Source organism: Stegastes partitus, unplaced genomic scaffold (genome assembly GCF_000690725.1).
Source record: "Stegastes partitus isolate 25-593 unplaced genomic scaffold, Stegastes_partitus-1.0.2 Scaffold616, whole genome shotgun sequence".
Lineage (NCBI taxonomy): Eukaryota > Metazoa > Chordata > Actinopteri > Pomacentridae > Stegastes > Stegastes partitus.
Window position 1 is genome coordinate 142,469 of NW_007578347.1, and position 21,609 is coordinate 164,077.

The window sequence follows — 21,609 nt, forward strand, 5'->3', positions numbered from 1 at the left end:
AAACTTTAAAGCCTACTGATCAGCAGATGTTTAGTAAATGAGGAGATTTAGGTGCCTTTTTATTCATGTTTTGCCTCTAGATGCACCGAAATTTAGATGAAGTTTGTTTTATGTCGTATTTTGATGCAAAGATCCGTGAACATGTAGCACAACATGGACGTGAAAGCAGCTCTGTTTGAAATGATTTAAATGGTTGAATATTATTTTGGCCAAAATCTGACAACAGAACGTTTTATTTCAGTATTTTCTATCTAGTTTCTGGTCTGACATCTGTCTGTAACGGAGACTAGAAGCTTCTCTGTGCTAATGCCGCTAACTAGCTAGCATCCGCTGTAGCCTGCCTATGAGGCGTTTAGGGAAAATCTGTAAATTGTGGCCCCTGATGAGAAGATTTGGGTGCATTTTGTGTGTATTCAGCATCTGGAATTCCAGAGAAGATTATTTTGGGTCTTGGCGTAAAACTTTGTATGCTAGCAAAGGTTTAACGCAACATGAGGTCAAATCAATGAAAAATCAACACCGATCAAGATCATTGTGCTAATTCTGGATGTTGTTGCTCCACATATGCACATGCTTGTGTTTAACTTAAAGCTTCCTGCTTCTGCTTCTTAAACTCTTTTTCTTTTTGAACCTCTTGCGGCTCAAACACTCACCGTTTGACCCGCTGGCTCCGACCCGCCGCCCCTCTGAGCTCGGCCGGTCATGAGGAAGCCGAGGGGATGTGGTCGGCGAGTCGCTGTGGACTTTTACGGTCATGGTCGGACTGAATCTGGCTCTTCGCTCTGTTTACAATCGAACCGCTGGAGTGGAATCAGGATAATCCAGATGTTGTTCTTAGAATTAACGCAGCATCGGGCCAGAGGTCTGGTTCTCTGAGACGCTTCTTCTTCTTGGTTTCTGTCGATTGTTTCAGCTTCTGGTGTTCCTTCACGTTCCTTCACGTTCCTGCAGATTCAAAAGAGACGATGGAACAAAAACAAACAGAAGACGGACGATGAGAGGTTTTGGTTGTAGGACACAATGTGAGAGCAGCATCTGAGGAGGCAATAAAACATAAAAAAGAAGATTGTTGGGCTCAGATTTGATCTCCGTGCTGCCAGTTTCATCTGAAGTCTTCAAAACTACAGAAACGAGCTCAATTTGTGATGAAAAAGTTTATGAAAAATGATCCACATCTGGAGAAAATCCTGTATAAAACATTTAAATATCTGTTTAATAACAACATTTATGAGGTGGACATTATTTCTGGCCTGTTTTTATCAGATGAGTTGATTAAAATATTTATTTTAGTGATCTTAGTAGCTGTTGTCTTTACTTTGACAAAAAATCGTTCTAATGACAGTTTTAAAATTATCTAAAGTTTTTGTTAAAGTTTCTTATTAAACATAAGCTTTCTTTAAAATTTTAGAAAATATCAAGAAAATTATTTTTCTTTGCAAATTTAAATACAGTAAAAAATAATATAATGATGTAAAATGTAATATTACGCTCAGGCATATTACTATTTATAAAGAAATACAGATTTCTCATGTGAACATTGTTTACAATTTTGTCCTTTTTTAAAAAAAAAAAGTCAATTACTACCTTTTCTCTCTGATTTTACTGAATAATTTTACTTTCAGATAACATCCTATTTATGCATATATATGTACATATATATTTATTTAAAAATAATAATAAATTTGACTATTAAAATACACTTAAAATTACATTTTATGGTAAAAACAGTTAAAAATGTGTAAATTATGTTTATTTTCAGTGATTTTATTTCATTTTTTTATGTGTAATTGAACAAAATAACATATGGAGGTTTTATGGCCCTTTTAAAAATCGTATGTTATTCTTATATTGTTTGTAATTTAACAAAACTGGTCAAATCCAGACTACTTACACATTTCCATCCTCAATACACTAAATTTTTTATTTTTTTTTAAATCAAATAATCAGCAAAATAATGATTTTTTAAAATTATTTTTTCTGCAGCTGTAAATGTTGTAAAATTGGTTAAAGATACTAAATAAAAGACAGTTTTCTCTTCAGGGTTTCACTGAAACTCTTTAACAACGACTCAGACTGTAGCAGCTGGATGGACTTGGTCCCTGCAGCAGCTGTTAGCAGCAGCAGCAGCTCCACATCTGGATTCTGGTCCAGACCGAGCCTTTTCGGTGTTTTCTGGGAGGATTCCTGCCGTCGCTGGAGGAGCGGCGGCGACCTGCAGACAGAAATAGCAGCTCGCCGCTCTGGTGTGGGAACCGTGAAGTGGGTCGCTGGTGGAGACCTGATTAGATCAGCTTTGATTAGATTTGCCGTCTGAGCGCCGCGTCCTCGGGGAGGGAAGGTGGCGCTGGGCTGGTTCCGTTAATGACGAGCTAAATTAACCGTCCTCACCGGCTCCCCGCCGCCGCCGGCACGCGCATGTTTTATTCATGGTGGCGGGTGAACAGGTGTGACGTGACAGGTGTGAGCTCCTGGTTGGTGGTGTTCCATTGAGCTGTTAATTGGCTCTCAGGATCTTTTTATGATTGTTTTCTCATTAACAGTTCGCTACTGCTGTGAGCCTTCAATTAAAGGAACGTTTATTTTTAGAGCACATTTATGATAAAAAGGGGATTTCTGGTAATTATGTTTAAATATTTTTATATTTATAATAAACCAGATACTGTAGGAAAAAAAGTAGGAAAAATCTGGTTAAAATTCAGAATATAAGGACTTATATTGGTTTAACAATTTAATTTCTGACTGATTTAAATGCATTTTTATGGTCCCACAATGTCATAACAAAGATCTACCATATATGTAGATGTTATGATTTAAACCTGGTTTTTTTAATTTTTTTTTATTTGATGTTATTTTTAGAGATTTTTTGGGAGTCTTTCAAATAATGACAAATTTATGTAAAATATTTATATATATGTATTATAATAAAATATATTTTAAAAAATTTAAATACAGTAAAAAATAGTCTAATTTTACTAAATTTTACTATTTATAAATATATACTTTTAAAATTTATTTTCTTTTTTTGGCTGATTTAAAAGCAGCAAAACAGTAATTTTGTGGTTCCACATTATAAAAAGAGAGATGTACGATATATGTAAACATTTTTTTAAAAGTCAAGCTTGTTTTTTTAAAACTTTAATGTTGTTTTTACAGGCACTATTATTTCTTTATGGTACTTTCTTTTTGTCTTTCAAATAACAGAAAATTTTTGTGAAATAATTCTATATATGTATTATAATAACATGTATTTTTAAAAATTTAAATACAGTGAAAAATTGTCTAGTTTTACGATTTATATATTTATCTTCATTTGTTGCTGATTTAAACACAGCATGTATATTATATATATTATATTATATATATATTGTAATAAAAATTATTAAAAAATTTTAAATGCTATAAAAAAAAGTCAAATTTTTCTTTTTCTTTATCTTTCAATTTTAGCTGAAAAATTGCAGAGAAACTGTAATTTTTTTAATTTATTAATTTACTATATATGTAGACAATATTTTACAATTTTAGCCTGTTTTTGTTGTTTTATTTTATCTTTACATTTTTTTCCCTTACGGTGCTTTTTTTTTGTCTGTCAAATAACAGCAAATGTGTGTGAAATAATTATATTTATTATAATAAAATCAATTTTTTAGAATTTAAATACAAATATTTAAATACATTAAAATAATCCTTTTTTTAAATTTGCAAAATTACCGATTTTATTACACGGTTATTAAATAATTTAAAAAATGGATAAATCTGCAAAATAAATGCACATTTTTTTTTCATAAAATTACATTTTAAAATAGTACAGGGTACAAAATTTCTATATATATTAATTCACCAAACTATCGTACACATCTTATTATTAATTATTGAGCTTAACCTGAATAATTTAATAAATTAATTTCGTATATTTTCGACCTTTGTGAAGGAATCGTCCTCGTACAGGTCATTAGGCCTCATTTAAACATCTAAACTAAAGATTCCAGACAATTTGCAATAAAAAAATCCTCTTTGAACTCTGTGGAGGTGATTTTACGTCTCATCAGAAACACTGATTATTCTGCTGCAGCTACAATGAGACTCAAAAGACTCAACATGGAGCTCAGATTCTAGTTTTTTTAGCGTAGACGTGAAGAAGTCGGCCGTCGTCTGAGCAGAGCTGCATAAACGTCGTTCAACACGCTGAGGTTTCACATGGTTTCCTGTTTTAACCTTTAATCTAGCAGATAAATCTCATTTTAAATCCTTATTTTTGACCAAACCATGACGTTACAGAGCAGCGAGGCCACAAACACCCGATTATTCAGAGAGTTTGAGCTGCTTTTGGTCCATTTTTCATTTTTTTGCCAGTTTTTTTCACTGGACTTCGTCTCTGTGCGTCCAGTTTAATTTACATCTTTAATGGCTGCTTTCTCTGTTTTATTTCACATTTTGAGGAGGAAACGTCCACTGAAGCAACACGTGCGTCCGCCGGCTTTCTTCCTGTTTACGTTCTGAAGGTTTCCACGTGGAGGTTTGCTCACAGCTGGATCTACTGGAGCTTTAACTCCTACACACATGACAGGATGTGATAAAAAGTGGATCAAAACCGTTGAGTTTAACGTCTAAAACCGAATGAAACGAGGATTTTTATCCAAAAATCAGTTCTTGCTCTTGACGTTGGTGCGTTTTTACATAAATATGACCTCATTTTCACCTTTAAACGTAAAATTTGAGCAAAATTGCGACAGAAAAGCATCATTTTCTTGTTGCGATTAATCAACTGGGGAAGTCGATAAAAATGTTCTTGGGGGAACAAATCGAGTCATATGTGTAAAAAAACACGTCTGGCTCCAGTTTTTTCTCGTGTTTAGTCGATTTAATGTCATATAATCGTGCCTCTGCTGGTTTGTCAGCTTGTTTTCTGACTTTATCTCGTTAGCATGTACGACGAGCAGAACCCTGAACCCTCGGCAGCCGAGCGCCGCCGCCGGCTGTCGCTGCGGTAATTTATTCATTGAACAGGTGAAGTGAAGGCGAGGACGTCGGCCGCCTTCCCCTCCGCTAATGAAAACTCAAATCCCTCCGACTCCTGTGAATCGGCTCGGAGGTGTCGAGTGTCTCCCGTTCTTCGTCGTTCGTCGCCCTTCCTCCCGCCGGCGACGCCACAAACGCTTCAAGGACAAACGCTGTGACGCCGACCTCTGATAGCGTCACTTTTTGACGGCGTATTCTGATCTACGGAGCGACTAAAAGAACCAAAAATGAATAAAAATCAGAGCAAACCTTTGATTTTAACGTCACAATGAAGTAAATGAAGCTGATTTTATCCATAAATTAACAGTTCTGCTCCTGAAGTTGATGCATTTTTACGCTTGTTACGCCTCATTTGCATATTTCTGTCATTGAAATTGTCTTTTGCTTTTGTTGGACGTTTTTTGCGCCACACTCCAGACGGGACGTTTCTACTCAGACGTATTAAACTTACTGGACATCCTCAGTATTCATGGTGGTGATAACTTTACTCTTTGGCCCTCAAGGATTAATAAAGTATTAAACAAACTATCTCAGGAAGCGGGATGTTGTTGGAGAAGGTCGCCGGTGAGGACACCCAGGATCTTTCTGCGTGGAGTCTCCATGTTCTCCCCGTGCAGCGTGGGTTCTCTCCGGGTTCTCCGGCTTCCTCCCACAGTCCACAAACACGCTGAGGTTAATTAGTGATTCTAAATTGTCCGTAGGTGTGAATGTGAGTGTGCTTGGTTGTCTGTCTCTAAGTGTAGCCCTGTGATAGACTGGTGACCTGTCCAGGTGAACCTGCCTTCACACTAAGTCAGCTGGGATAGACTCCAGCCCCCCACGACCCTGGTGAGGATGAAGGTGTAGAGATGACGGATGTTTCTTTGCTCATAAGTGCAGATTCATTAGATTCAGGGATAAAAGTCGAGCTTTAAACCAGCAGCAGATCAACTAGCGTGTTTCCTTCACCAGGTGTTACAGATACGTTGGACTGTTCGGTACAGTCATGACTCGATAATCCAACTCTTAATGATCCGAAAACCTTTTCAGAAAAAACAATCAGAACCCATAAAAACAGCCTTAACATAGCGACAGCCTTGGATTCTGACTCTGACATGACATTTAATGTCACCAATCAGGATGACGGTGTATTATCTGACTGAACAATCCCACAGATTGGCTACGTTCACACTGCAGGACTTGATGCTCAATGAGGATTTCTTTGTGAGTTCGTTCACGTTTCCAGTTAAACACGACTTGTATGTGATCTGCTGTGAGAACTTCATACGACCCAAAAGTGTCCCGCATGTGCAGAAGAGGACACGATGACATCACACGCAACGAGCGTGCTCAGTGTTTATGGAAGTAAACATGGATGATAACGGTGGAGTGTATCTGCCACTCCCCCACCGCCACCGATGGAGGAAACAGAAGTGTGACCACTGACTAAACTAGCATCAGCAGCCAAGTACTGCCTGTATGTTCTGGACACTTCCACCCCGTCAGAGCGCTGCCCCGGGGTGGACATGTGCCCCGACCGCGCCAAATGTTTGGATATTCATCATTAATTGAGCCCAGAAAGTGCTACTGGGACCAGAACTACTAGTTATTATAACAACTATGAACAATGAATATCAACTAATGAGCCTTCAGGCATCCAGCCCTCCTTGTATCTCCACCTCCGTCTTGACAATCCGACATGAAAGAAGCTTTTACATTTAGTGTCGGATCATTGAGTCACGACTGTAGTTGCGTAAAAATGAGCAGCGATGGACTAAAGTCTGGTCCAGCTACAGAAACGTGGACGAACTGGCCTGAAACTATAAGAAACGTTGATTCATTTCTGTCTTTTCAGCTTCGTGCTCGTTATAAAAACAGACAGGAAGCTAACTAGCAACCGATGGAGGAATAAAATCATCACTTTGAGTCCGACAAACACCAGCGTTTGCTGGTTGAAAGTTGAAAACGTGACCTTTGATTGGTGCTGAATGTTCTGGGATCCTGTGGTGGCTGTTAAACCTCCTCGTCCTTTATTTTTACTTCCTCTGAAGGAGTCTGAGGCTGAAGCTGCTGCCGTGACGTCGACAGAAAAGAAAACCAGCAGCAAACATTTACTGCAAATATTTTCCCACATTAGGTTTCACGCTTCGTCTGATACGCGAGCCAGAGATTAGAGCTCCACATTCAGCAGCAGGCATTAGCCGGACGGAGGTGAGATAAGAGCAGCCAGATCACAGACGCTCACTCTCACGTCGTTTCTGCCTATTTCATGAATCAGAGGTTAAAGTGACCTCAGCGTCTCCATGCTTCACGTCTCTGCTGCTTCAAACCCAAAGCCGTCGGTTTCCTCGACGTTCTCTCAGATCTGATTCATGTCTTTGTATTCATTGATTTAAGTTGGTCTCCTGGTCGGTAGCAGCGCTGGAGCAGAACCAGAACCAGAACCAGAACCTGTAACTGTAGCAGAACCAGAACCTGTAACTTTTGTACATAACTTTGACGTGTTTTGCAGTGAAATGAAATATTACAAATGCAAATTTAAACATTTCACCTAAAAAATAAAATATTGTACGACTTTGACATTTTGTACATTAGAATGTAATTTTTCGCATGAAGTTTAAATATTGCACCTGAAAAATGATCGTTTGCACATAGAAAAATTTAAATATTAAACATTAAAGTAAAATGTAGCACCTGAAAAATGAAACACTGCACAGAACTTTGACCTTTTGTACATAAAAAGTTGCTCCTGAAAAATGAACGTTTTTACACAAAAAATGAACTTTTGTGCATAACTTTGACATGTTTTGCACTAAAATGAAATAATGCACATGCAAATTTGAATATTGCACCTAAAAACAGAATTATAGCACTTGAACTGCTTAACCTGAAACATTAAGTATTGCACATAAAACAATTAAATACCACACATAACTTTGTACTTTTGTACATTAAAATGTAATTTTATGCATGAAATTTAAAAATTGCACCTGAAAAATGATCATTTGCACATAGAAAAATGAAGTACTGCACAAAACTTTGTCATGTTTTGCACAAAAATTAAATAATGCACATGCAAATTTGAATATTCTGCCTAAATATGAAATATTGCACACGACAAAGCAAACTATTGCCCAGAAAACTGTAATATAGCGCCTGAAGAATGACATAATGCACATGCAGACTTCAATATTTTGCCTATAAACTAAACCATTTCCCATCACACTGACGTGCTGTAAACTGTAAATATTCTTCAGACTCTTCAGTAAACTCGTTGCCTCCATGAAGCAGCCGTTCCTCGGCGCCCTGTCAGCAGGTCAGCGCTCCGCTTTGAGGCCGTTTGCTGCAGACTGTTCATGACGTCCAGCCTCCTGGACCTGCAGCTACGAGCTCCCACAACGTTCCCACGTGCGACTTGTGACTCGGCGTCTGGTCTGAACTGCCTGAACCTCCCTGTGCAGCGCCGTAAAGCGCCGCCGCTCTGCTGCGCCTCGGTGCTGCTCGGTGCGCCTCTAATCTGCCTCCCCTGTAATCTGCCCCGCAGCCTTCGGTCTCCATGAGTCAGACTCGGGTCATGGGAACTCACAGCTGCCGGTCCGGCCCCATGCGGTCGACAGACGGCGAGCTCCGGCTCCGTTTGTTTGCTGATGCCCGAGAACAAGGAAGAAAAGAAAAAAAAAAAGATTTGCACCTGAAACAATCCAGAGCGGCGGTTTGTTGGTGTTGGGACGCTGGAGTCCGGCTGCTCGGGGAAGTAGGGCAGAGTGTGCTGCCCGCTGAGCCGCACAACAAGCACACCGAGCACTGAGCGAAGGCTCACGGCGGCGGATCTCTGGAGCCCAGAACCTGTGGTGAACCCAGAAAATCCACGAATGTTGGTCACTGAGGTCCATCCAGTGTTGGGTTTGCTGCTTTGTGTCGGACATGACGACTGTTAAAGCTGCAGAAAGTTCAGTTTTGAGCAACTTCAGCCTCGACTGAACACTTTTAGCTCAATCCCAGAAATAAATCTGGACGTTTTCTACCTTTCAGACTCAATTAGTTTTACTCAGAGTCTGTTATTGAACTTTGTATCTGTTGCACTGCTCAGAATATTTAGCTTAATGATGGAAAAAGGGTTCAGGATGTTTAAAATGACATCCCCATGCTGATAAACTGAATTATTTTCTGATGGATTACATTACAAACATCAGAAATGGGTTTCACATCAACTTATCTTTGTAGCTTTTTTTATTGCTTTACTGCTTTGCTTTATATATATATATATATATATATATATTACTTTAGGATGGGATTAGTCACCGTGTTAACCTGTAAAATGGAAGAAAGAAGCAGTAAAAGAGTCGTAGTTTAACCTGAACCAGGTGATTTTGGTGCCTAAACTTAACTAAAGTCTCTACAACGTGTCCAACAAATATTTTCCTAAACTGAACCAGAAAACAAGTAAAAACTGAAAGTAAACAAACTTAATTCTGATTAATTCTACTTCCTCCTCACTCTGACTCTTTGGCCGCCTTTTCTTCAACATTACAGCTCAAAAATTATGTTGATTTCAAAATAAAGTTCCCCTCGACACATTAGAAAATGTAGTTTATTGTGTAGGTACATAATTTTGTAGAAATAGCTCAAGGGAACCGATTTTCTGGATGTCCAGCGTATACGCCTATCTAGAGTCTGGAATATTGTGTCTGTTGGCAGCAGATGCTTGGAGTCATGTGGGCTGTGAGGTTGGACCTCCTTGGATCGGGCTTGTTCTGGAAACTATCAGCTTCTGAGCAGTTTGGAGGCTCTTGGTCGTGTTTCTCGAGCATGTTTTGCATTAAAATGAAATATTAAACATGCAAATTTAATTATTGCACCTAAGAAATGATCTACTGCACATGAAATAATCAAATACTGCACAAAACGTTGACTTGTACATTAAAAATGTAATTTTACGCATGAAATGCACCTAAAAAAAAGAGCTTTTGTACATAAAAAATTAAATAATGCACAAAACTTTGACATGTTTTGCACTAAAATTATATATTAGACATGCAAATTTAAATATTCTTCCAAAAAAATGAACTACTGCACCTGAAAAATGAAATACCGCACATACCTTCGACAGTTTCTACATTAAAATGTCATTTTACGCATGAAATTTGAATATTGCACCTGAAAAATGAACGTTTGCACATTAAAAAAATGAAATTCTGCACAAAACTTTGACATATTTTGCACGAAAATGAAATAATGAACATGCAAATTTAAATATTCTTTCTAAAGGAATGAACTATTGCACCTGAAAGACTAAATATTGTACATATGAGTAGCTGAGCGGTGTTTGCAGAGCGTCCTGCAGGGCTGGAGATGCGTCTATAACCTGCTTTAATGTGCATTTTGAAGTGTTGCATCAGAAAAAATTCAAAGAAGTTTCTGTGTTTGCATGAAGTGGTTTAAGCAGCAGCAGCAGCACGTTTGCTGAATCAGCAGCTTGTTTCTGTGTTCTTCTGCTCTGGAACAGGCATAGATCTGATGTGTTTCCTCACATCTGCACGCTTCATTTAACGTTGGTTGTCATCATCTTGTCAGTGTTTCGATGGTATTTCTATGAATTGTTCGGCCTCCATCTGCGGCGTGTTGCAAGAAAACCCCGAGCGACACCGATTCCATCATCCTCCAACACTCGACCTGGAAGGCAGGCGGCCAGGTCCCGGTGGGAGACGTGGATTTCCCCACCGGAGATCGATATGTTGCCTCACGAGTCCTCGTCGAACCAGGAGCTGCTGCTGCTGCTGATGATGATGATGATGAAACTGGGCTCAGTCACTTCTTTTTTCCTTCTTTCTGGCTCAGAAAGCAGATTGTGACACTAAAGCTCGCCGCTGGTTTCCAGGTGAGCGTGTTGCTGCACTCGTTAACCAGCCTGGGGCTCCTGCAGGCTAATCAGTGACAGCAGTGTGGGAACGGGACGGCTTTTCCCACAGTCGCTGAGCGCCGTGTACCAGCCGGTTTATGAGTGACGCTATCCGGCGGCTGTCTGTGCACGTCCTGCAGCGCCTCACTGTGTTTCTGTGCCATGACCTCTGACCCGCCGTCTCTTGTGTTTCAGAGAGCGTACACCGTCATCGTGGAGGCCTGGGACCGGGACAACGGCACCCACAGCAGCAACGGTGAGTGTGGCCTTGACCCGCCTGCAAGTCCTGACGCATTTATCACTGCAGCATCAAGTCCTGCAGCTCTGTGATGACAAGATAACATGAAGAGAAGGAGAGAGGATCAGAGACGTCCAGTGTGAAGTTAGAAAGTCAGAAAGCATAAAAAATACAAAAATAAACCCACCAGAATCAACACGTAGCAGGTGTCCACAGCTGTTACCTCATATTACAGATGTTTAACCATTACATTCATAACTCTGGACAGATGTTCCACCATCAGATGTAGAAAGATGTTCCACCATGCTGGATGTATCTCCAACAACTGGCTCATCTGTTCACTGGTTCTGATCCATGCTGCATTTATTTATTGGTCCAGTAGGTTTTTATTTTCCTCTCAGTCTACAGTTGTCCAAAATAACTTGAAATTTGCCCCCAAATTTACTCAAATTCATTCAAAATGGTTCAGAATGGCTGGAAAACTGTTAAAAAACGACTTGGATTTTGTTGAAAATGACCCAAAATATGTTCAGAATTACAATGTTTGAGTAAATATGGACCATTTCAAACTTTTTGGACAGTTTTGAAGTTGAACATTTCTGAGGAAGCAAATATTTTTAGGGTTTGAGATATTTGATACCGGATGAAAGTGTCGGACAACTTAAAGATTCTCGTAGAATGTCTTCAGCCCTGATGTGAACTGGTTCATGTGAACTGGTTCATGTGTTTCTGATCCAGATGTTCCACCCAGACTACAGGAAGTTCATGTCTGTGAAGATTCTCAGTCATCCAGGTCTTGGCTATTCTGGTAGTTTCATCGTAGAAAACTGGACTTGCTAACGAGGGGGAGGAGCAACAAACCTCCGATTAAAAACCAAAACTCAAGTGGTAATGACACTTAAGGACAGAAGTGTCTAGAACTAGTCAGTAAGACTTGATGAAGCCTCTTGGATGAGAGGTGGAACGTCTTCAAGGAACTCAAGCAGTTGCTACGATTAAACTACAAGAAGTTCATGTTAGCTAGCAGTTAGCATTGTGGGGGTTTAGCTAGCAACGGCAAGAACGTCTGTGCTGGTTAATGGCGCCTGCTAAAACATGTTCTTTTCTACGACTTTAAATCCTCGATCGTGTTGATGCAAAATAATAAAAACATGATGCGTTAAGAAAATACCAACATGTAGCAGGGATCCCACAAAACCGGTGACACGTGACATGTGGTATTCAGTAGATTTTCAATGCAACAGATGTAAAACGTGAATCTTTAGCTGGTAAAAGTGTTTCTGATTCAGATTTTCTACTCTGACGATGGGCGTTGTGGGGGTTTAGCTAGCAACGGGCACCACGACAAAGTCTTCTATACCTGTTAGCGGTACGTGCTAATGAAAGAACCGACTTTAAGTCCTAGATCATGTAAAAGAAACACGATTTTGTGTGCGACCGGTCTAAAACATGAGTCTGGAGCCCTGATGTGAACTGGTTCATGGGTTTCTGATTCAGATTCTCTACTGAGACGATGGGCATTGTGGAGGTTTAGCTAGCAATGAGCACCACGACAAGGTCTTCTATACCTGTTAGCGGTACGTAATAATAAAAGAGCTGCCTTTTACCAACTTTGAGTCCTAGATCAAGCCGAAGAAACTAGATTTTGTGTGCCACCGGTATAAAACGTGAGTCTGGAGCCCTGATAGGAACCGGTTCATGTGTTTCTGATTCAGATTTTCCACTGTGCCGATGGGCATTATGGGGGTTTAGCTAGCAACGGCACCACAACAAGGTCTTCTATACCTGTTAGCGGTACGTGCTAATAAAGGAGCCAACTTCAAGTCCTCGATCACGCCGAAGAAACAGGATTTCGTGAGCAGCCGGTGTGAAACGTGAGCCTGGAGGCCTGTGACGAAGCGCTAAATGAGATTCTTACTCAGCTGAAACGCATCAATCACAGTGATGACGTGCATGGGAACGCCGGCTGGGACGTAGCCGGCGTTGACCGTGTGAACCGTTAGCATACCTGAGAGGCCATTAAAGCTGCGACCTGCCTGCACACAGCTCCCTGTTCGCACACGCTCCCCTGATCTCAGGTCTGTTCTTGGCTTTGTTTTCACAGCAGCGCTCGGAGGGAGGAAGGCTAATCAGGGGATGTAATCAGCGGTCGAGCCTCGTTATTTAGGATGCTCCACCTTCCTACCTGCAGGCGGCGCCTCCTTTGTTGTGTTTTTGTGCCACCAACGTGGAGCTCTAGATTCTAATCAGGGTTTGACAGAAACGCCTCCAGATCCGTCTGTTTTGCCCCCGTGCTGCCGTTTTCTGCACCGGATGCTGCTGTGGAGACAATCAGTCATCGTTAGCGTCGACGTTTTCAGCTCATGAACGCTAGAAACGTCCAAACAGCTGCCAGACCTGAAGCTTTAGAGCTAAACTAACTGTGGATAAACGAGTCCCTGATTTACCAGAAACCCGCTGCCACTCGCTCCATCTCGACTCTTATCTTCTTGGCGCAGATGGTTTTCCTTTGGCGCTGCCTGAAACATCTCTGGGGCGACGCCAAACATTCCTGCGAGCAGGAAAAACCCTGTTGTGAAATCTAATCGTCAGCTCCGAGTCCTTTCAGGCCCTTTATTAGATTTATTGAGCTTTAGTCACAAATTACAGAGTTTGTGTTTGTGCCACTTTTCATGTGGAAAAAAAACGTTCGTGTCCAAAAGCGTCGTTCAGATTTCACAGTCGAAAAAAGAAACGTAACAGAAAATAACAGGAGATAATTATCATTTATCGTATTTCAGTCATTAATAGTGATGCATGTTCTTTGAAATAACGACTTGAATACAGTTAAATCATCTAATTTCACACTCAAATGTCTAAAACTACACATTTTATTATAGATGTTTTTATAGTTTGGGATTTTTTATGATTAACATGTAAATGAATACTTTTTCTGTAAATCTGAAATAGAAGTTAAAAAATAATTTGCTATTTTTGGTTCTTATTATGCATATTTTTTTCTTTAAAATAATAAATCTGTAAAATATTTTTCAAAATATGTATAAATATGATTTTAAAATAATAAGAATTTTTTGCTCAAACATTGTAAAGCATTTTAGTTACAACTTAATTTACGTAACATTTCTTTCAAATAATGGCAGAAATCTGTGAAATAATTCTATTTTCAGTAGATATTTATTTCTGTAATTTTACCAGATATTACCTGTAATTCAAAAAAGGGGGAAATCTGTAAATCACCAATAAATTGTAAAAAAAAATAAAATAATAATAATAATACTAATAATAATAATTATAAATAATAATATAAATAATAATTTAAAAGATATTTTTCTCATGAAAAGCAGCAGAACTTTCTCCTCTTTTATTCCTGTGTGTTGGAGAATCACCAGATTGAAGCCTTGATGTTGGACCTGTGACTGACGGCCGGTTCTTGACGCCTTCTCGCCCTCTTCAGGGTCACTCGGGCTGTTTTGGACCCTCCTCTATATTGGGCCTGCCTCGTTAAGCCATTAATTACGGAGCCTAATTAGCGTCCCGGCAGCTGTCCAGCTACCGCACGCCACGTCGTTATCCAGCGGCGGCGTGACAGGCCGGCATCCGGGCCTCGGGCCTGCTGGCTTTATTTATCCGGGGGGTCGGAGGCTCCGGGAGGCGCTGACGGCTCGACCGCCGCGGCCCGGCCTGCAGACTTGGACCGAGTCCGGTGGCGTGACGGCGACGTCTGAGCCCCGAACCTGTCAGCGGGTCTGTCAGCAGCCGAACGCCGAGTCAGACGGAAACCCGACGAGAAGTCACGCTGGCCGGGATAAAAATAGAGCCGGTTATAGACGGCACACGTAAACCTGGTGAAGTCTGAGACAAAACCGTCACGGAAACACTCAAGAAGTGACAATAAAACGTTTTGTATGCAGTTAAACAGTCATGCATATCAGAAAAAAGTATTTATAAAAATGCTTTGACCTTTTTCTAAATAACATGACTTCATATTTTCTGTGAGTTTACTTCATATTATACACAAGTACGGGTAAATGAATGATATTTTACCTCATTTAAACACAATTCAACAGTCATTTTGCTGTCATGCATTGTAAAAGAGCAAATTACTGTTAAAAATTCAGATTATTTACAGCTTTTGCCTTTTTTAAAAAACAGAATTAATCCGTGCATTTATATTTTCTGTGAGTTTACTACAAATTATCTACAAATATGTGCAAATGAATTATTTTTTGTTAATTTAAATACAGTAAGATGATTATATTTTGCCATCATGCATTGTAGAAGAATAATTTACTATTTAAAAAAATGATATATATATTTTACGGTCAACATGTAAATTTATCTGTTTTTGAGAGTTTACTAGAAATTGTCTTTAATTTAATGAAACAGGGAAAATGAAATCTGTAGTATTTTAAACGTTTTACCGTTTCTTAAAAAAAAATTTTTTTTCTTCAGAAAAAGGCATTTTTTTGTAGAATAATTTTATTTTGCTGATTTATAGACATTGGAAAATAAACAGATTTTTGATGATTATTTCTTCATATTTTTATGTTTTACAGTCAACATGTAATTTTATGCTTTGTTTCTGTGATTTTTTTTTTCTTCTGTAATTTAACCAAACAGAAAAACAACTAAAAAGTCTTAAACATGCAGAACTTTTCTTTTAAATTCTGACCTCTTTGTGGAAAAATAATATTTTTAGTAAGATAGAAAATGTTCTGACTGTTTTTCAGTCCTTAATGTGCATAAATTGTCTTTAAAATAACAACAAATATCAGTGAAATAATTCAGTTTTATTCTTCAGGAGCAATAAAAAATGTGTCACGTTATAGTCGGATGTAAAAGAACAAACCGCCTTTCTTTTAAATGTGAATGTTAATCATAGTTTTGCACTTTTGGGGGATCTACGTGTAAATTAACACGTTTTTTTTTTTTCATATTTTAATCTAACATGTAATTTAACAAAACAGGGAAAATCTCTACGTTCATAGTTAATCGTTATAAAAACAGACAAACCTCTAAACGAGCACAAACCTGTGAGTGTTTTTCCATCCTCCTTTACTTCTCTTTACCTGCCCGTGTTGTTCCGGCCTCTCTTTGGGGTTTCCTCCGTCGTTCGGACTCGGACCGGCGTCAGCACACAGGCAGCGACTTGCAGCCTCCAGCTGTGCAGCCGGCTCTGGCCGTGCTGCAGCGTAATTAGAGAGCCGGAGTTCCCGTCCCTCCAGGTGTGCAGCGAGCTCGGGCGTCCCCGTCAAGTTCGGCTTTGCCCAAACTCAGTCCTCTGATTTTCTGCCAACGCGAGTCCTGGCGACGAGCTGCAGCGAGTTTCCCTGAACCAGAGTGTGTTTAAGGTCAGAGCTGAGCTTGGCAGGAAGCTGGAGGCCGATCAGGCGTCAAGAGGCTGTAAAAAGTTGTTTATTTTTATTTAATTATGAAGAATGAACGTGTGGATTAAACACAACAGTTCAGTTCATGAAAGCACCTCAAAGCATCCTCCAGGTCTTTACTTCCCTCAGATTCACCGTTTTCCAGTCCTTAATAAACACAATTGGTCTTTTAACTTAAACTGTAAATATCTATAAAATATCGCTCATCTTTCCTGATTTAAATACACTTTTTACATTTTTTTATGTTTTGCCAAACGTTTGTTAAAGGATTAACATTTCTGAAGTTAAGTGAATATTATTTACAGTTTTCTTTTTTTAATGTAAAAACAATGAAAATAGCTACACATATCTGAATTATTTCTTTACATTTTTTTGCTGATTTAAATATCGTAAACAGTGTTATTTTATAGTGTTATTTGTTTATTTATTATTTATTTTTTAACAAGAATGAAATATAATTTGTGAAAATGCAGATTTTTTTTCCTTTTCTTTTCTTTTTTTTTGTTTTTTTTGCACAGTTTAAATGTAAATCAAAGTTTTTGTCTGTAATTTACCAAAACAAGGAAAATCTGTAAAAAAAAAAAAAAAAAAAAAAGTAAAAAATATTCAACTTAAAAACAAAAAAAGAGGATATACAGATAATTTGTCTTTTCAAAAAATGGCAAGAATCTATTAAAAATTATATATTTGCTCTAATAATAATTTTATAAAAGCATAGTTTTAGAGTCAAACATCGTAATAAACAAACTACCGATACTTCAGTTGTTTTATTTTACTAGATATTATCTCTAAATGAACAAAACAGGTAAAAATCTGTACAATAACAGTAAATTGTCAGAAATATTCCATCTAAAAACTACTTTTAAAAAAACAAAACAAAACAAAAAACCTGGTTTACTTCAGGTAGAGATATGAGAGCTGCTCTCTACAACAAACATCCACTTTAAGACACAAAGCGGCTGGAGGTGGATTCTTCCTCCAACCAGCTGGATGTTGTTCGGCGCTGAGCTTCCTGTGGTTGGTTCTGTTGGACTGGTCCAGGCAGCAGGTTGTGGAGGCCTCAGGAAAAACACTCTGCTCACGCTGTTGACACTTCAGGAAACCCTCGGCCTGCTTCAAAACAACCCAGAACAGAGTCATGAGCCGATACCGGAGGACGTCTCATTACAGGAATGATTACAGGGCGAGAACACGCCTCTGAAGTCGGAGGAGAAGCCTCCAGATATTCAGTTCTTCTCTCTGCCAGTTATTATGTTGATGGTTATCGGCTGATAAGGGAGCTGCAATTATTAGGGATCGATTGTTGGTGATCAATAAAGTCTGATGACCAACTTTCTGATAAACATAGAAAGTTATTTATCAACACCATGTGATGGCAGGAAACTGTTAATTAATTAATAAGAATGACTGTAGCTGAATACGTAGGAATGATGTCATGTTAGCGTCACATATTCACTTTGGATCAATCGATCGATTGAGATCAATAAGCTGTTCCACCGTTTTCTTCATCTCTTTCTCTTCTGTCGCTTTTACAAAGTCACAAAATGACTTCAGAGAGAGCTAGCCAGCTGCATTGAAGCTAAAGGAGCGCATTAAATTTGCCTAATAACTTAGCTGCTAGCCGTTAGCGTAGCACTAGCCACTGTAGAAGCAGCTAACGTCCTGATTCCTGTTGACGTTTGTGCTCCTTGTTCAGTTTTTGCAGGTTGTTTCTCAGTTAGAGACATGTTTCTGCCCATTAGAGCAGAGCGTTCAAGTTAATCTGATTAGAGAACGACGCTAAGGATAGCCGTAGCCTAGCGCTGTTAGCAGAATAAATTCCAACACCTTGAGGTGAATTATTGGGGTCTTCTGTGGTGTTTATTAAACCTTCTGCTTCATCTTCCAAACACAGCTTCGCTAATTCACCGGAGCTTCTCAGATGTGCTCATCGCTCTCGCTGCGTAAACAATGCTTGTGATTGGCTGTTGTCGTGATGTGTAGCAGCCAATCAAATTGAGCTTTTTAAACACTTTATAATTGTAATTCTAAGGAGGCAGTCGGATGATTTAATGGTTTTATGAGTTTATTTAACAGCTACAAGGACGATAGACGTTTAAAAACTCTCCCGACTGATGAACTCACAACACTTCAGGTGGTTTTACTGGTTCTTGAGGTGCATCTAATGTCAATTCTGTCGTTTGTTGTCGTGGTGTGTCTACAAAACACCTGTTTGTTTGGTTATATTTTGAAATACTGACTCTGGAAGTCTTTGGAAATGTTTACGAACTTTCTAGCGTTGCAGCCGACCGATACCTGGAGGCAAAGACATCATGTTCGTCGACACCTTTTCAGGGCTTTCGGTATCTTGCTGCAGCTTGATTTACGGCCCAATAGCACCAAGCAGCAGCTTGAACCCCCACAGCGTTGGAAAACAAGTGATTTGCATGTTAGCTGATGAGTTTCTTTTGGCTAGCTGTGCCACGCTGCTGGAGAGATTTATGACGACCTCCTGGCATCGGACGGAGCTGCTTTATGGGCTCCTTGTGATTTGCATGGAACCGTTTTAAAGTGAGAGCAGGTCCGAACCGATCCTCAGGGGGGTGAAAGTCGGTCACTTCATTTACGTCTAAGTGTTTGCGGAGTGATCGCTGTGTTGCGGTTGCCGGGAGAAGGTTTGATGGTTGCCCTGAAAACAAAGCGTGATGACGAGGCTGTCATCGTCCTGTCCAGGTGTTTGCACTTCACCTGACAGAAGATGGAAACTCGTGGAAGGTTTAGGATGAATGGAGATTGACTTTCACCTTTTGGTTTCTCGCAAAGCTCCAAAAAAAACAACCAGCAAGAAAACATGTTGCTATGACGGCTGGTAGAGGTCACGGGTTTCTGCTGCCACGCTTTCAAAAATACTTTGATTTTCTAGTTTTTTACTGTATTCTTGCTGTTGCTTCATAGATTTTTCCTGTTTTGTTAAATTACACATCATTACTAGTAAATATACAGACAAAACAAATGTTTATTTACATGCTAAGCTGAGAAAAAAATAAATAAACAAAAGACCAAATCTGTAAATAACGTCCACATGACTCTGCAGGTGGTCATTTGAACCACAAAATTACACAATTTTTACTGTTTTATTGGCAAAACAATTCACCTTTTAAACTTATTTTACAGAGTTTGCCTTTTTTATTAAATTACAAATTATAACCTGTAAAATTACAAACAAAAAATGTTTGTTTACCTGCTAACCTTAGCAAAAACAAATAAACAAAATTATGATTATTGTTTTACAAATTGTAGTTTGTTTATTTACAGTATTTGACCGTTAAATTGCAAAGTATCATATATCATATATCATATCATATCATATATATATATATATTACATTGGCAATATTTTTTTAATAAACTGTATTTTCACAGATTTTTCCACTTGAAAAATTACAGTTTAAGTCAAACTAAATTACAGGAAAAAACAAAACATTAATTTACACTTTACACAGTGTTCACATCAAAAATCTGTATTTTTAAAAATTAGTTCTTGTACAAATTTTATTGTTTTAAAATCAGCTAAAAATATTAATTTGTAGATATTTGTAGTTATTTTATTTTATTTTATTTACAGTTTTTTTGTTATAGTATTCTGCTGTTTTAATGTATTCTTTGGAGCTAAATTTTTTATTTTTTTTATTTTTTCAAGACAGTAACAGTGCAGCTGGACGTCACCGTTTCTCTAATTAAACTATCAGAAACCCAACGTCGGGTCAGAGATGGACGGTGTTGGCCGCCCTGAACCGACCGGTCCGGTTTGTGGGACGAACTCCGGAGCGGATCAGCTGCTGCTCGGCGGAGCCCCTGGTGTTTATATAAGCCGGTTCTAAATGGGCCTCGGCCGGCTGCTCTCCCTGGTAACAGCGAGCCTCCTCCGGCAGCCCATTGGTCTATATTTTTATATCTAATTGCTGGAGATGAGCAGCGGAGTGTTTCAGGTGGTGGGCGTGGAGCTGGAATCTGTGGCAGTGTGTTAACTCACACTGAGACTCACTAAATCAGGACAGCGTGAAAATGGATTCCTGCTTCTTCTTTTTTTTCTACTGTGTCAAACTTCAGCAGCTCTGATATTAAAACACACACAGATACGACACCAGAGGCTGCTTCAGACCATAAAACACAATGAAAAGTTCATTTATTCAATATATGAGTGTGATATTTTAGATTATTTCGACAGTAATGGCTTTGTTAGATTGAACACGTGAATTATTTAGACTCTGAGGACATTCAGACTGAAGCAGAGACCAGCTCTAGCTTTTAATTAACACTATTTTCATGTTAAATCATCAAACGATTTCTGCTCAGTTGTCTCTAAACAGCCTCAACATTTGGTGGATATTTATTAAGATGTTGGTTTGATTTTGGCCTCTTCAATCAAGCACTTCACAGGATGCTTTTTAAAATGTATTTTTTCAATTTTTTAATTTTCTGCACATTTTTTGGCACGTTGAATTCTGTAGCTCTGTCTTGAAACATAGTAAATATATCAGCTTTAAATCGACCTACTTGTCTGATATTACAGATTCCAAATAAATGACACAATGAGAAACAACATTGGAAATTTCAGGGTTTAATCCTTATTAGTTCCTCAGATATTGTTGCTCAAACATCCTTGAATTTAAATATTTGAAGAAGAAAAAAAGCTGAAAGTGTCTGGACAAACAATTAAAAATATATATATTTAAAAAACCTCAGAAAGTATTGGACATATCAATCCAAAACTTCCCAAAAACCATTTTAAATATCCATAGTTTAGGATTAAAAAAATTAAAATCTTTTCGAAGTGATGTTAAATTATCCAAACTGGCCCAAGATTCGTCCAAAAAAAATGGAAAACATCCAGCGTCACTCAAAATGTGTTCAAAATGACAATCATGAATCATGGTGGGGACGTCTTTGGACACAATTTGAGTTGTTTTGAACACAATTTGAATTTTTTTGGACGATTTGGGTCCAATTTAAAACCCCAGAGTTTTCACCAACACTGGGAAGAATTGTGGCTACGATAGATATTTAACTACTTCCATGTTTACGGCCTCTACAGACACCATCAGTCGAAAG

At 38.7% G+C, this 21,609-nt stretch overlaps 1 protein-coding gene across 1 annotated transcript in view; it reads left to right on the forward strand.

The window, feature by feature from the left end:
- The window catches only part of LOC103362927 (protein jagged-2-like), an 82,289-nt gene that overhangs the window by 14,471 nt on the left and 46,209 nt on the right, over positions 1-21,609 (forward strand). Inside the window, exon 3 of the mRNA XM_008289462.1 lies at positions 11,090-11,220. Coding sequence (XP_008287684.1) covers positions 11,090-11,220 — 131 coding nt within the window. The remainder of the gene's footprint in view (positions 1-11,089; positions 11,221-21,609) is intronic.